Genomic DNA, 14,426 nt, shown 5'->3' on the forward strand with positions numbered 1-14,426 from the left:
TGGCTTTGATGTCCATAACTGTCCAAGGCAGTGAGTGGGGCAAGGGTCAAAGCAGAATTAGTCCAGAGGTTTAAGGATATTGCAAGAAATAGAAAATGAAATTCTACTCCGTTTCCAACATTGATTTCAACATGTAGTATGTTTCTGATATTTTTTTAGATGATGGAGGGGCTCTATTTAAGTGGATACTTTTATGCTGAATAGTGCAACAGAGTATGGTCTGAACTCCAGCGTCAAATGCGAGCCATATTCAACGATACGAATTTCCATCATTTGCTGCAGGCAAATAAAAACTGGATAGCGAAACCCGCGGGCCCTAGCATGGAAACCTTTGATAGCCTAGCATCATTTCAATGCTTCAGTGTAAACTAGTCCTGCTTTGGGTCTCTCGATGGTGTCAAGAGGTATATGTTTCCCTCGCTCTAACGGTGAAATGCGCGAGTCAAAGCAATCCTTCAGTGATAGAATTTCTCCCAATAAAATGGGTTTTGAATGATATTTCACTCCATCTTTTTTTCCGTCAACCCGTGAGTAATCGCAATGGCAGAACATCCGGGTCCGTTGGTCTATCGCGTTGCGTTCTGACGTCACATGGCAATAGCGCATCTTGATTTGCTAGCCCCAGGGCGTAACGGGAATGGGGGTTGACCGGAAACACGGAATCCTTCGTCTGTATAAAACGTGACGTCGGAAGGCTAGCGGTCTCTTTCTGTTACCTGGCAAGGGGCAACAGCTTCGGCCGCGTCAACCAAGAAACACCGGTAAGCGGCGCTTCATTTATGCCCTCGGCCTCCATATTTCATTGCGGCCTTCCTACTCTTCTAAATTGGCTGCCCGAGAGAACCGTTAGTTTGACGCGGAGTACTCATTTAACGATCCAAGCGGTGCGTTATGTAACACGTCTGTCGAGTCAAAAAGACATAAAATTTGAATGAGTAAATGTTTGTCCGATTGTTGTCGAGCTAAGGTCAACTTTGTGATTGAGGATGGATAGACGTTTCGTCGCTTGGACTTTGATAAGGAAAGGACAAAGGGAGTGCCCTAAAATGGCCGCTCTTGCCTTCGTGGAACAATCCTTGCGTTATAGACGGCCCCGGCTGGGCTCATTTTCGGGATGGCTCACGTAGGCAATTTAACTGTTGTAATTGCGGCGTGGCAGACTATTGGACACGTGTCTCGCCCGGCCCGGGCCCCGGTCAGGCCTGTTAGCACTGTGCTAATCCCGACGAGAGGCCACTTTAAAAACGGATCCCTTTGTTTTGGAGAATGCTTGACATCTTGCAACAAATGTGCTTTGTAACTAATAGAGTCCCGCTTTGAGACTTGAAATATAATTAGCCGACTTTTACCCACTGACATTGCGTTTTTTTCCACAAGAAACTACAACAATGGCCAAGGAAAAAATCCACATTAACATCGTGGTTATCGGCCATGTCGACTCCGGCAAGTCCACCTCCACCGGTCACTTGATCTACAAGTGCGGTGGCATCGACAAGAGAACCATCGAGAAGTTCGAGAAGGAGGCCGCTGAGGTAAGCGGTCACTTTTTTTCTAAAGCTGCAGTACCAGCAGTCTCTTTCAAAATGGCGCCGCCAGCATGCTCTTTGCCGAGCTGTCGGCAAAAGGGCGTGTCCCAGTGTGCGCATGCGCGATGTCTACTTGATGCATAGGCGATGACTGTGCAAGATGGCGTGAGGGAGAGCGCTTTGAGTGGCCTCAACCTGATGCAACGTGGATGACAACGGCTTGAATGTGGATTTTTCATGAAATATTTTGACATTTTTTCAGATGGGCAAGGGCTCGTTCAAGTACGCTTGGGTGCTGGACAAGCTGAAGGCCGAGCGCGAGCGTGGTATCACCATCGATATTGCCCTCTGGAAGTTCGAGACCACCAAGTACTACGTGACCATCATCGATGCCCCCGGACACAGGGATTTCATCAAGAACATGATCACTGGCACGTCCCAGGTTTGTGGAGGAGCCTCCAAACATATCGAAGGTGGTTGTTTTTATTTGGGTATTGACCATTTTTTTGTTTTTCCTCGCCATTCCAGGCCGACTGCGCCGTCCTGATCGTAGCCGCCGGCGTGGGAGAGTTCGAGGCCGGTATCTCCAAGAACGGTCAGACCCGCGAGCACGCCCTGCTGGCCTTCACCTTGGGAGTCAAGCAGCTCATTGTCGGAGTCAACAAGATGGACTCGACCGAGCCCCCTTACAGCCAGAAGCGTTTTGAGGAAATCACCAAGGAAGTCAGCACCTACATCAAGAAGATTGGTTACAACCCCGCCACCGTGGCCTTCGTCCCCATCTCCGGGTGGCACGGCGACAACATGCTGGAGACCAGTGACAAGGTGAAGAGCCGCCGCCGCCTATGACCAAAGGATGCGGGTGTGCTCGTTTGGTTGATATAACCTTTATCTCTTTCTCTAGATGAGCTGGTTCAAGGGCTGGAAGGTTGAGCGCAAGGAGGGCAATAACAGCGGTACCACTTTGCTGGAAGCCCTGGATGCCATCCTCCCCCCTTCCCGTCCCACGGACAAGGCCCTCCGTCTGCCCCTGCAGGATGTCTACAAAATTGGAGGTAGGGTTCATTCATTTAGCCAGCCTCATGTCGGATTTGTCTTCCGTTTGGCTTGGCTAAACTACCCACCGTCGGTTCAGGTATTGGAACAGTGCCCGTGGGCCGTGTGGAGACTGGCGTCCTGAAGCCCGGCATGGTGGTCACCTTTGCCCCCACCAACCTGACCACCGAGGTCAAGTCTGTGGAGATGCACCACGAGTCCCTGCCCGAGGCCGTCCCCGGCGACAACGTGGGCTTCAACGTCAAGAACGTTTCCGTCAAGGAAATCCGTCGCGGTTACGTGGCTGGCGACAGCAAGAACGATCCCCCCAAGGGTGCCGATAACTTCAACGCTCAGGTGCGTGGCCTGGCTGGTGGCCCGCTGACACGGTGACCTTTTTGTTTCTAATGAGTTTTTCCGTCCCCGCACTCTAGGTGATCATCCTGAACCACCCTGGTCAGATCAACGAGGGCTACGCCCCCGTCCTGGACTGCCACACGGCTCACATCGCCTGCAAGTTCAAGGAGCTGATCGAGAAGATCGACCGTCGTTCCGGCAAGAAGCTGGAGGACAACCCCAAGTTCGTCAAGTCCGGGGACGCCGCCATCGTCAAGATGATCCCCCAGAAGCCCATGGTGGTGGAGCCCTTCGCCAACTACCCACCCCTCGGTGAGTCAGCCCTCCGGAACGTGGCCGCGCGACGCCCCCTTTGGAGCTTTGTCGTAACTCCCGCCCCGCCGTCGCCCCAGGTCGCTTCGCCGTCCGTGACATGAGGCAGACGGTGGCCGTCGGCGTCATCAAGTCTGTGGAGACCAAGGATGTGAGCGGGAAGACGACCAAGGCCGCCGAGAAGGCCCAGAAGAAGAAATGAATGGTCGTGCGGGGCATCCGGCCGGCGGGAGACGTGTGTCGGCAGCAGCAGCGGGCCGCTCCTTCTACTTATACTTCAACTTTGCCACTTTCCTCGCCCCACCCCGGTTCATCTCTGAGGCACAGCTCTCTGCTCAAGGACTGGCTAATGCTGATTAAAACTCATCGCAAAAGTTTTCGCAGGAAAAAAAGGAACTTTCTGCCTTTGTTAGTCACCCGAATCACATGACGACGGTGCCTCTTTAAGTTTTGAAAAGTTGTAGAACTGTACATTTATTGGATGTTCTCATGCCACCAAATTAAATTGGAAACAAAAAGCTGCTGGTAACAAATAAAAAGGTCTTTGAAAAAAATGGACAAAGCTCTTCAGCCTGTTTTTCTGCTCAACTTGCCTCGGGCTCTCTTTCAGGTATGCCGGTTGGCCTGTTGAAGTCACAGGTAGTCAGTCATTTGGGCTCCACCCTGCCCTCACTTTGCCTATAAAAGCTTTAGACGTTTCCGCTTCGGTCTTTTACCTTCCAGATCCGGGGTACACTTGCAGGTTGGTAGAAAATGATTCGAACTAAACCTTTTTTTTTTCTTTCTGTGTGGGGTAAAAACAATTGGTCAACAGTAGTTTGGTTGATTATTGTTCATGTTAAAAAATGCTTCTCGCTTAATGTTTACATTGTAATAGTTGTTTTTTGACGGTAATATGGTGTGAAGTTTTCATATGGAATGGATTAAGACTTGGATGTTTTTTAAAAAGCGGCCCAAAGTTATCTCTTGCGTCGGTTACCGAGACGTGACAACATGGCGCCGGCGTCGCAACATGGAGGTTCGCCACGTGACTCCCGAAGGCGTGTCCGTCTCGCAGGAAACTACTCGAATGCCTTTGACTAGAACTCGCTTGTGACCGACCGTCGCTGAGGCTAGCGAAAATCCCGTTAAAGCAAAATGTCGCCCATGAAAGCTGTTTGTGTGACAGTCGCTGAAAATGGTCAAGGAAAAGATCCACATTAACATCGTGGTTATCGGCCATGTCGACTCCGGCAAGTCCACCACCACCGGTCACTTGATCTACAAGTGCGGCGGGATCGACAAGAGAGCCATCGAGAAGTTCGAGAAGGAAGCCCAAGAGGTAAAGCGCATATAACAACCCCCGCCTCTTTCTGTCCCCTTCTCTCTCCTTCTCCCTCTCTCTCTCTGTCGCTGCCTGCTTTTGCTCATTTATGTCAATTACTGCCCCCTACGGTTGAAAACAGCCAACTACACCAGTAGTTCTCAATTTACAAGCCCAATTCGTCCCAACGTCCTCTATTTGTTCATAGATTTGACATCAATTTCCAATTTTTTTAGCAGTTTTCTAAAGTTTGAATCAAACACTTGCCCTCAAAGGGCACCCTGAAAAATGTCTTGTCGCCGTCCAAAACGTGGCTTTCTAACAAAAGATTTGCACACTTCCAGATGGGCAAGGGCTCGTTCAAGTACGCTTGGGTGCTGGACAAGCTGAAGGCCGAGCGCGAGCGTGGTATCACCATTGACATTGCCCTCTGGAAGTTTGAGACCACCAAGTACTACGTGACGGTCATCGACGCCCCCGGACACAGAGACTTCATCAAGAACATGATCACTGGCACGTCCCAGGTTGGTGGAGGAGCCTCCAAACATGTGGAAGGTGAGCGATTTGGGCATGATGAGCCTTCTGTGGTCGTCATTCCAGGCCGACTGCGCCATCCTGATCGTAGCCGCCGGCGTGGGAGAGTTCGAGGCCGGCATCTCCAAGAACGGTCAGACCCGCGAGCACGCCCTGCTGGCCTTCACCCTGGGCGTGACTCAGCTCATCGTGGGAATCAACAAGATGGACTCCACCGAGCCCCCTTACAGCGAGGCGCGTTATAACGAGATCACCAAGGAGGTCAGCACCTACATCAAGAAGATCGGCTACAACCCCAAGGCCGTGGCTTTCGTGCCCATCTCCGGCTGGCACGGAGACAACATGCTGGAGGCCAGCGACAAGGTGAGGCCCCGCCCCCTCCCTCCCTCCCGCTAACTCTCTGACCTTAGAGAAGAGAGAAAAAGTGGCGGGCAAGCGTCTGGTAGGATATTCCTGGCCGTGGCTTTGACCCTTGGCTTTCTCCTCCGTAGATGAGTTGGTTTAAGGGGTGGAGTGTGGAGAGCAAGTCGGCAAACGCCACCGGTCGCACCCTGTTCGAGGCTCTGGATGCCATCGTCCCCCCGAAACGTCCCACCGATAAACCCCTGCGTCTGCCCCTGCAAGATGTCTACAAAATCGGCGGTGAGCAAGAGACGCCTTTGGCACGCCGTTCCCGGGTGGCCGGCTGGCCGGCCACTTAGCCTACGGCCACTCAGCCTCCTCCGGCCACTTAACCTCCGACCGCTCGCTCCCTAGGTATCGGCACGGTGCCCGTGGGCCGCGTGGAGACGGGCATCCTGAAGGCCGGCAACATCGTCACCTTCGCGCCGGCCAACCTGACCACCGAGGTCAAGTCGGTGGAGATGCACCACGAGTCCCTGTCCGAGGCCCTCCCCGGCGACAACGTGGGCTTCAACGTCAAGAACGTTTCCATCAAGGAGATCCGCCGCGGTTTTGTGGCCGGCGACAGCAAGAACGATCCGCCCATGGGTGCTGACAGCTTTAAAGCTCAGGTGAGTCAGAGAGTCACTCACTGATACAGTGATTCAGTCAGTCAGTCATTTAACGAACGAGTGAGTGCGTTTTGGAGCCACCGCTGTCGCCAAGGAAGCAGACTGGTCTCCTCGCTCCCCAAAAGAAGTCTATTGAAATGTCCCGTTGCCATCCCTCGGCCAGGTGATCATCCTGAACCACCCTGGTCAGATCAACGAGGGCTACGCCCCCGTCCTGGACTGCCACACGGCTCACATCGCCTGCAAGTTCACCGAGCTGCTGGAGAAGATCGACCGTCGCTCCGGCAAGAAGCTGGAGGACAACCCCAAGTTCGTCAAGTCCGGGGACGCCGCCATCGTCAAGATGGTCCCCCAGAAGCCCATGGTGGTGGAGCCCTTCTCCAACTACGCACCTCTCGGTGAGTCAGCCCACGCGGCGGCGGCGGCGGACGCCAGTCTCTTCCCCGTCCGCCGTACCGGTCCACGAGTGGCGCCCCTCGCTTTTCTCGGCGCAAAGCCGCGGCGGGTGATCGTTTAGCGCAATGGCTACGTCGCTCTCGCCGGGCTAACGGCGTCCTCCTCTGTCACGGCAGGCCGCTTCGCCGTCCGGGACATGAGGCAGACGGTGGCCGTGGGGGTCATCAAAGAGGTGGACAAGAAGGCCCCGGGAAGTGGCAAGGTCACCAAAGCCGCACAGAAAGCGCAGAAGAAATGAATGGGCGGGACGCGCCATGCTCTGCGGAACCTCAACCGGGCACACGTGGCCCGATGGTCTTCGACCGTGGTCAAGGACTGCCTTCTACTACTGACCCCCAAAATCTATTGGAAAAGTGTCCGCAGGAAAAAAGAGAAAGAAAAAAAAAAAAACAATTAGCCCCATCGGGCTGTTATTTTACTTGAGGGCCGGCACAATAAAAAAAATCACATGCAAGTTTTTCTTTTGTTTGTGTGTGTGTGTGTGTGTGTTCTCATCCCACATTCTATATTAATCACAGAAGATGCTAATCTCACAGAGTCATATATGAAGTTTTAGTGATAATAAGGACTCCAATCGGCATCTCATTGTCAAGAAAAGATTTGGGGGGCCCTAGAGTATAGTCTTGGCATATTATAATGAATTCAATGAAATTGTATTATAGAAAGAGAGAAAAACTTGAATCTGTTTGATGAGGCTAAAAAAAGAAACACAGCACAAGTGCAAATATCAATTTTATTTACTGCCATTAACGAAAAGTGACAAAAGTGACATTCCATTCTAAACAGGCAGCGATGATTGGCTGCAGGCCCCTCCCACTTGAGACTGATGGGGCAATTATAGCCGTCATTGGCACACCCTACCTACCCAGTCACCCCTAAACATTTCCTGTCTTTCCTCCCTCCTGTTCTCTCGCTGTGATGGAGTTAACAGTGTTAACTTATCGATTGGCCACAAATAGCATACGCAACATGTTTGAACCTATTGGCATTGTCTGAAATATTGAGATCGTATCATATCACATTGATGATGTCATTCCTCACTCATATCCATATTATTGCACACTATCATCAATTGCAGAGAATAACCGTGAGATGATTATGACAAGCAATAATGCAGGAACATTATAAATAATCGAGTTTTGTTTTAAAGAGTTTGAATGCTGAATGATTCCATCTGAATCGGAACTTCTTGTTCCAAGCGCTAGCCAAAATCGGAGTGTTTTCTAGGTTGCACGGACCCATAAATACTCCTCGCCGGAAGTGTGACGTTCTCTTCTAGAAATCCAACATGGCGGTGAGTGGCACATCTATCCATACGAACTAGCCGCAACGAAGGCGCTGTCGAAATCCATCATCATCGGGGCCGTGATGTCGTATAAACTCTCAACACACCCGCGGACAATTGAACGCCATTGTTGTCAAAATAACCCCAATCGTATTCCATCGTTTGAAGCTACAAATTGCCCGGAAATGTGTAAAGTGGCTAAGGCTAACATGCTATTTGAAAGGGGGCTCAAATGTCTTTACGTGTAAATAATATAAGACGTTTGTCCCGTGTGTGACATTGCTCGCAACGGGTCAACTACCCTTTTGTCTTAATTCGTGAATTGAACTATTAAGAGCTTGTTTGTCAAGTTATTTTGTCTGCGCACTAGCGCAATGAGCTTTAATACGTTCGGACATTTTCCCTAGTTGGCTCCTTAATGTTCAGTGGTCCAGGCGCATGCTCTACAATGCAATTCATTTGAGGCCCAGCACTGAACAAAAGGACTGCGTACATAGAGTAACGATGTCAAAGACATTAAATTGTACGCCTGTGTGGTTGAACTTAAGCGTCAGGTGGTTAAACTTTTTTCTACTGGCACTCCAATTTCCTGATACACGTGAAGTATCAACATTGCAAAGCTACGTGCAAGTTGTTACCGTAAATATTGCTGAAATGTCTTTTTTTCTTTCTTTCTTAAATCAGGAACAAAGTGAGAAGAAGGAGAACCCCATGAAGGAGTTGCGCATCCGCAAGCTCTGCCTGAACATTTGCGTGGGCGAGTCGGGCGACAGGCTGACCCGAGCTGCCAAAGTGCTGGAGCAGCTCACGGGACAGACCCCCGTCTTCTCCAAGGGTGAGTTTGCCCACCCAGGTTTGGACTTTAGCTGAAAAGTAGACCAAAGGTCCAAAATGCCAGCGATCGGCACCGCGGCCAGACCCGATATGGGCCCGATCTCACGCCGCCCGCCTGCTTTTTTTTTTTTTTGGCTGGCGTCTGTCGTAGCTCGCTACACCGTGCGATCCTTCGGCATCCGAAGAAACGAGAAGATCGCCGTCCACTGCACCGTCCGCGGCGCCAAAGCCGAGGAGATCCTGGAGAAGGGACTGAAGGTGAGAACGTGCGTTGGCGCCCCCAATCTTTAGTTGTTGTCCAATCCTAATTGAATTTGAAAAAAAAGATTTTTACTAGCTAGCGCTTATTCTGTATCGCCAAGGGTATCCAAAAGCGTAGTGGTAAATCAGCGTGTCATCTTTCCACTTTAATTTTAAAAAAGAGGTTTCAAAAGCATCAAATAAAATGTATAGTTTTAACCAATTGTCCCTCCCTCCCCCCGTCCGTGCCGCAGGTGCGCGAGTACGAGCTGAGGAAAAACAACTTCTCGGACACGGGAAACTTTGGCTTCGGCATCCAGGAGCACATCGACTTGGGCATCAAGTACGACCCCAGCATCGGCATCTACGGGCTGGACTTCTACGTGGTGATGGGACGGCCCGGCTACTGCATCGCCGACAAGAAGCGCAAACGCGGCCGCATCGGGTCCTGCCACCGCATCCGCAGGGAGGAGTCCATGCGCTGGTTCCAGCAGAAGGTCAGTCGGACGCGTCCGCTTTTTTTCCCTCCGTCGGTCCCTCCTCGAAGGAATTCCAGCCGTAACGCTCGTTTCCGTCTTCTTTTTCTTCTCGCAGTACGACGGAATTATCCTCCCCGGAAAGTAAAGGACCACCGTTGACATCTTTGTATGAAAGTAATAAAAAAAAAAAAGTCGAAAAAGTGTGCCCTGGTCATTTCTTTGTTTTCATTTCTCGTCAAGAACAAAATGGTCGGCACTATTTAGTTGGATTAGGCTTTTATTCAGTGAAATCCTCAAAGGCTCAAACAACTAGTTTCATGTTTTCATCTTGACATATCGGCATCTCACTGGCTCGTTGCGTAGTTGCTTTTTTTTCCTCAACATTTTGGTGTACGCCTTGACTTAAATGACTTTTTATCCCTTTCAAATTTGATCGTCCATAATGACATGGATATCAATGTCGTGTCGTATGTTTCCACTTTCTTCTATTGGACTTAACAAAACAAAAGCGGTCTTGGAGACGTTTTCAACATCTCTGCTGGCTTTTTCTTCCCGTTTGGTGGTCCTTTCTTTGCCTTTCTGCTAATTTGCATAATATTAAGTATTCATCTCTCCGAGAACACGCTGGATGCCGCCGCGTGTGCTAGCTACGTATATTCACCACCAACAATCCTTTTCCATCCTTGACTGCCGCCCGAGCTTTTTCTTGAATGTAGCATTGTTGACCATAGCAGTTGTTATCAAGCTATTGGTCCAACAATGAGCTATTTTCTGACTTCCCGATCCCTCTGTGGTCTAGATGCCCCCCCTTACCCTTCCCGACTTGATGAACACCGCAGCAGCTAGCCCAGATGTCCCCGTGGGCCTCACGCCGCCACGTTCTTCTCCTGCGCTCTCCCGACCGGCTCCTCGTTGCGGCGCTGCTGACGACGCGGGCCCTGTCTAGGCGGCAGCGCCAGGGCGCAGCAGGAAACCCCCACCGTGGACTCTGGCAGGTCCTCGGCCCGGGCCCAGGCGTCGGCGGCCGGGTCGTAGGTCTGGACGGCGGCCTGATAGCGCTTCTCCGCCTCGTTCCAGCCGCCCACCAGGTAGAGGCCGTCGGGCTCGGCGGCGGCCGACAGCCCCGCCGTGCTGACCCCCAGCGGCAGCGACGCGGCGCGGCTCCAGGTGCCCTGGCCCTCCGCCGGGGAGTAGACCTCCACGCTCAGGACGTCCACCCGCTCGCCGCCGGGCCCCAGCTGACTCCCGCCCACCACGTAGACTCTCCCGCCCAAGGTGGCGGAGCCGTGCCAGCCACGGGGCGTCTCCAGGGGCGCCCTCTCGCTCCAGGCGTCGCCCTCCAACGAGTAGAGGCTGGCCGAGCGCGAGTAGGCGCAGTTGATGTAGCCGCCCGTCACCAGGAGGTCGCCCGACGGCAAGGTGGCGCTGGCGTGGCAGCAGCGCGGCGCCTCCATGGGGGCGCGCATGTGCCAGGCGTTGGCCGAGGGCAGGTAGCACTCCACGGTGGCCAGCAGGCCCTCCGGGTTGCGCCCCCCCGCCGCAAACAGGCGGCCTCCGCTGGCCGACAGCGAAAAGTGCGTGCGGCGCTGCCGCATGCTGGCCAGGTGGAGCCACGTGTTGAAGCGAGGGTCGTACCTGCCAGGACAGACACGTACGGTCACGCTTTGTTTTGGAAGAGCGCATATAGCCATGCCCCTCTTTGGGACTTTTCCACCAGATGGCCACCTGCTGAGCGTGCCCACGGCGTGCTTGGCCTGGTTGCGGGCGTCGTTCTGGTCCTCGCCGCCGGCCACGTACAGGAAGCCGTCCATCACCGCCACGCACTGGTTGAAGCTCTTGGCCGGGAGTTGCGTCAGGTGACGCCAGGCCCCGCCTCCTTCTCGGGGTTCGCGCCATAGCACCTGGTGGCGGCGGAGTCAAAGGTCAGGGTCGGCCTTCCCGCCCCCGGCCAAGGGCCTTCCCGCCCCCGTTCACTTACCTCACGGCTGAGGGCGCGCTCGGTCAGGGACGGCCGCCCGCCGACGGCGATCAGGGCCTGCCGGCTGCCCCGCGCGCGAGTGCGGGGCGACTGCAGTGAGTTCTGCTGGTGGGGCAGCAGGTGGTAGTTCATGGCGTCCACCAGCAGGCGGTGGCACTCGGGGTCGCGCATCATGCGGGGCACCGTCTGGACCCGGCTGACCAGCTCGGCCGCCGGCACCGTCTCCAAGCGCACGTGGGACAGCAGCTCGGCGGCGTGCGCCGAGCGGGACGGCTCCATGTCCAGCCATTTGGTGGCCAGCTGCAAAAAAACAACGACAACAACAAGCGATAAGGCAAAATTGGTGCTGGCCATGTCAACTTTAGCTGGAACGAAGCAGCTGCTCTGGGTTCCCATTTGACGGCGGGATGAAAATAGCCGGGAATTGGAGGATCGCCTTTGGGCTTGTTTGGGACGGGCGGAGCTTTGCCCTCTTTGGCCAGCCACCGTCGTGGTTGTTTGCTTTGGCCCATTCCGTCCAAGGTCATGAGCCCAATGCTCATGAATTTTCCTGTGCTTTTAGTTGAATGCTTTTGCTCTGTGATGACTAATGAAGACTTTTTTGTCTCTCCTGTTCACACCAGGTCAAGTGGCGTACCTGAAAGGCGTCCAGCTCGGAGGGAAGCGCCAGCGAGTCGTCGCGCAGGAAGGCGCACATCTGCTCCAGCGTCAGCCGCGCAAAGAGCGCCGTGTCGGCCAACTGCGCAAAGTGCTCCAGCACGAAGCGGCGGGCGGCCTCGCGGGCGCGGCCCAGGCCGTAGGCGGCCGCCGTGTTCCACACGTAGGCGCAGGTGTGCACGTTGAGCTCGGCCAGCAGGAAGTCGGTGCACATCTCCAGCAGACGCGGGATCCTCAGCGTGGACGCCGCCGACGCCGTGCAGCCCACCGTGTACAGCGACATGTGCACGCGGCCCAGGTAGGCGAAGGTGATCACGTTGGCCAGGCCTGTGGGGGGGGTGGGGGTGTGCGTGGAGCGGGGTATGAGGCCCCGAAGATGGCGTCAACGCCACGCGGCTAATTAAACGCATTACAGTCTAGTCTATGGTTGATGCAGAAAAAAATCCTAAAGATTGGATTACACTACGTATCATGGAAAACTAATCCTTCCAAGTGAATAGGCCAATTTGCTCTGACCCAAAGGCGAAAGGGAAGGCAGCTCCAGACGCTTCATGTCAGGATCTTTGGCCAGGAGCTCCCTGAAGTACTGACTGACGGACGAGATCACCAGCTTGTGCACGTCAAAGGATTTGCTCTTGCAGCCCAACTCCAGGTCGGTCAAGAACCTGCAACGGGAGCAAGTCAAGGTCAAACAAAGGGCAGCCCGGCGGCGGGTCGGCGTGTGCGCCTCGGGGCCGACGGCAAGTGGGTCACTCGCTTCTCCTGCCGCATCTTGCTGAGCTCCTCCAGCGTGGCGTTGCCGTGCTGCGGGCGCGTCAGCTCGCTGCCCAGGCCCAGACCGCGTTCTCCGGGTTTCAGGACGGCCAGGGGCCAGTTCAGGCCGTCCAGGCGGGCCACGTCCAGGGCCGCCATCTGCTCGATCTTCATGACGGGGCTCTCCACCACCACCACCACGCCGTCGGCGCGACGCTCCACCTTCACCTCCGCTTGGGCCGGGTCCCGCGACGGGGGGTCGGGCTTTCCCGGGGGGGCGGGCTTTACCGGGCAGGCTTTCTTCAGCCGGGCCTGCGAGGCCTTCTTCTTGGGGGCCATCAGCTTCCTTCTTCTCTTTTGTCCTCCTTTCGGACACGACGCCACGCACCTGAAATCATGGAAAGCCTTTGTCATGGGTGGTCATCTTGCTTGTTTTTTTTCCCCACCATTCTAGACTCTTTTCTTTGAAATGGAATTGAAATTCTGCCTTTTTTCTCCCCTCGAATACTTTCAACTTTTATACTGATCTGTTTTTGTTTTCTGCGCCGTGTCCTGTATTTTGATGCCGTTAAACCAGCAGTTGGCGAGCCGTGTAAAAATACGCCTCGGCCGGCCGGCCGACAGGTGCCTCTCGGCAGCGTTGGATGGCCGCCATTTTGTCCGATCCCGTCTGGGATCATTCGAGCCGGGCTATTTGGAATATCACGTGACAACCCACGTCGCGGATCGGATTCGGGATGGCGTTCAAGTTAGCGCTGATCTCATGACAAAATGTCGGCAGGCTGTTTGTTGACGTCAGCTGTCGTGCTGGAACGGAACCAAAGCCAACGGAACCAAGACTTTTAGAGCCATTTTTCAAGCTGTAAAACACTCGATTGCTAAAGTGGGATCCAGTCTTTAAAATGTGGCTATTCAATGCCAGCTTCAATATCTTTTGGATATGACTTAGGCCAGTTGACCTACGGGGCTGCCAATGTACTTTGTCAACAGCTGCACGAGCCCAGCAAAAGCAAATGGATCAAAACAAGCCTACCTTTTTCACTTGACCTTTTTCCCTTTCTTTTTCCCCACGTTTCCTCACTTCTTTGTCCTTCCTCAGTTCTGCGTGCGTGTCTGTGTGTGTCGGTCCATGCGGAGGGTCCTAACTACAGTTGTGACGTAGGCTTTGACCCCCTCAAAACATGACCCCCCCCCCCCCCCCCCCCTTCACAACCCCGTGACTCTCCCTCCTTGAGCCTACATCAAACCACCTCCATGTCCAAATAGAGGCAGCCACGGCAACCTCCCTGCCAGAAATAGCCCATAAGAGGCCTACTTAGTGGACCTAAGACCCAGGGCCCTCGGGCGGGCCCGTGTGCTTCAAGTGCTCAAAACCAAGGCTCCAATACTCGTTCATTAAACGTCACGTCTAATATGACTTTAGTCATCCGTTAATCGCTATTGCTTTTGGCCTTTTCACTGTAAATACATATTTTCTCTCTCGCTTTAACCTTTCTCTGCTGCCCTCGCGTGGCCGAGCATGTTATTTCGTATTTGTGTGGCTCAAACAAAATACTAAGAGGCATTTGATGTAAAATACATTTTAAAAAAAAAAGAAGATAAAGTGTCTCTGGAAACGTATTTCCCCACATGTAATATCATATTGAACAATGACATATATTATG

The 14,426-nt window shown here is 53.5% G+C and overlaps 4 protein-coding genes across 4 annotated transcripts; 3 read left to right on the forward strand and 1 right to left on the reverse strand.

The window, feature by feature from the left end:
• The first annotated feature begins 613 nt into the window (after nucleotides 1-613).
• Nucleotides 614-3,792, forward strand: LOC144214463 (elongation factor 1-alpha). Its single transcript, XM_077742826.1, has 8 exons — nucleotides 614-761; nucleotides 1,378-1,532; nucleotides 1,789-1,968; nucleotides 2,055-2,351; nucleotides 2,431-2,581; nucleotides 2,662-2,918; nucleotides 2,996-3,230; nucleotides 3,311-3,792. Exons 2-8 carry the CDS (start codon nucleotides 1,389-1,391, stop codon nucleotides 3,430-3,432), a joined length of 1,386 nt encoding a protein of 461 aa, XP_077598952.1. The 5' UTR covers nucleotides 614-761; nucleotides 1,378-1,388; the 3' UTR covers nucleotides 3,433-3,792.
• A 60-nt stretch (nucleotides 3,793-3,852) lies between these two features.
• LOC144214464 (elongation factor 1-alpha-like) lies at nucleotides 3,853-6,990 on the forward strand. The gene is made up of 8 exons (XM_077742827.1): nucleotides 3,853-3,972; nucleotides 4,399-4,551; nucleotides 4,878-5,057; nucleotides 5,134-5,430; nucleotides 5,559-5,709; nucleotides 5,824-6,080; nucleotides 6,244-6,478; nucleotides 6,653-6,990. The coding sequence occupies exons 2-8, from the start codon at nucleotides 4,408-4,410 to the stop codon at nucleotides 6,772-6,774; spliced, it is 1,386 nt and encodes a 461-aa protein (XP_077598953.1). The 5' UTR covers nucleotides 3,853-3,972; nucleotides 4,399-4,407; the 3' UTR covers nucleotides 6,775-6,990.
• A 728-nt stretch (nucleotides 6,991-7,718) lies between these two features.
• Nucleotides 7,719-9,577, forward strand: rpl11 (ribosomal protein L11). The gene is made up of 5 exons (XM_077742830.1): nucleotides 7,719-7,830; nucleotides 8,506-8,656; nucleotides 8,807-8,913; nucleotides 9,150-9,392; nucleotides 9,490-9,577. Exons 1-5 carry the CDS (start codon nucleotides 7,825-7,827, stop codon nucleotides 9,517-9,519), a joined length of 537 nt encoding a protein of 178 aa, XP_077598956.1. The 5' UTR covers nucleotides 7,719-7,824; the 3' UTR covers nucleotides 9,520-9,577.
• Nucleotides 9,578-9,633: 56 nt separating this feature from the next.
• Nucleotides 9,634-13,936, reverse strand: klhl43 (kelch-like family member 43). Its single transcript, XM_077742824.1, has 7 exons — nucleotides 13,796-13,936; nucleotides 12,767-13,150; nucleotides 12,526-12,674; nucleotides 11,990-12,336; nucleotides 11,353-11,652; nucleotides 11,100-11,275; nucleotides 9,634-11,009 (listed from the first exon to the last, which is right to left on the reverse strand). The coding sequence occupies exons 2-7, from the start codon at nucleotides 13,099-13,101 to the stop codon at nucleotides 10,241-10,243; spliced, it is 2,076 nt and encodes a 691-aa protein (XP_077598950.1). The 5' UTR covers nucleotides 13,102-13,150; nucleotides 13,796-13,936; the 3' UTR covers nucleotides 9,634-10,240.
• Nucleotides 13,937-14,426: the final 490 nt, after the last annotated feature.

Source organism: Stigmatopora nigra, chromosome 21 (genome assembly GCF_051989575.1).
Source record: "Stigmatopora nigra isolate UIUO_SnigA chromosome 21, RoL_Snig_1.1, whole genome shotgun sequence".
In the NCBI taxonomy this organism is placed as follows: Eukaryota; Metazoa; Chordata; class Actinopteri; order Syngnathiformes; family Syngnathidae; genus Stigmatopora; species Stigmatopora nigra.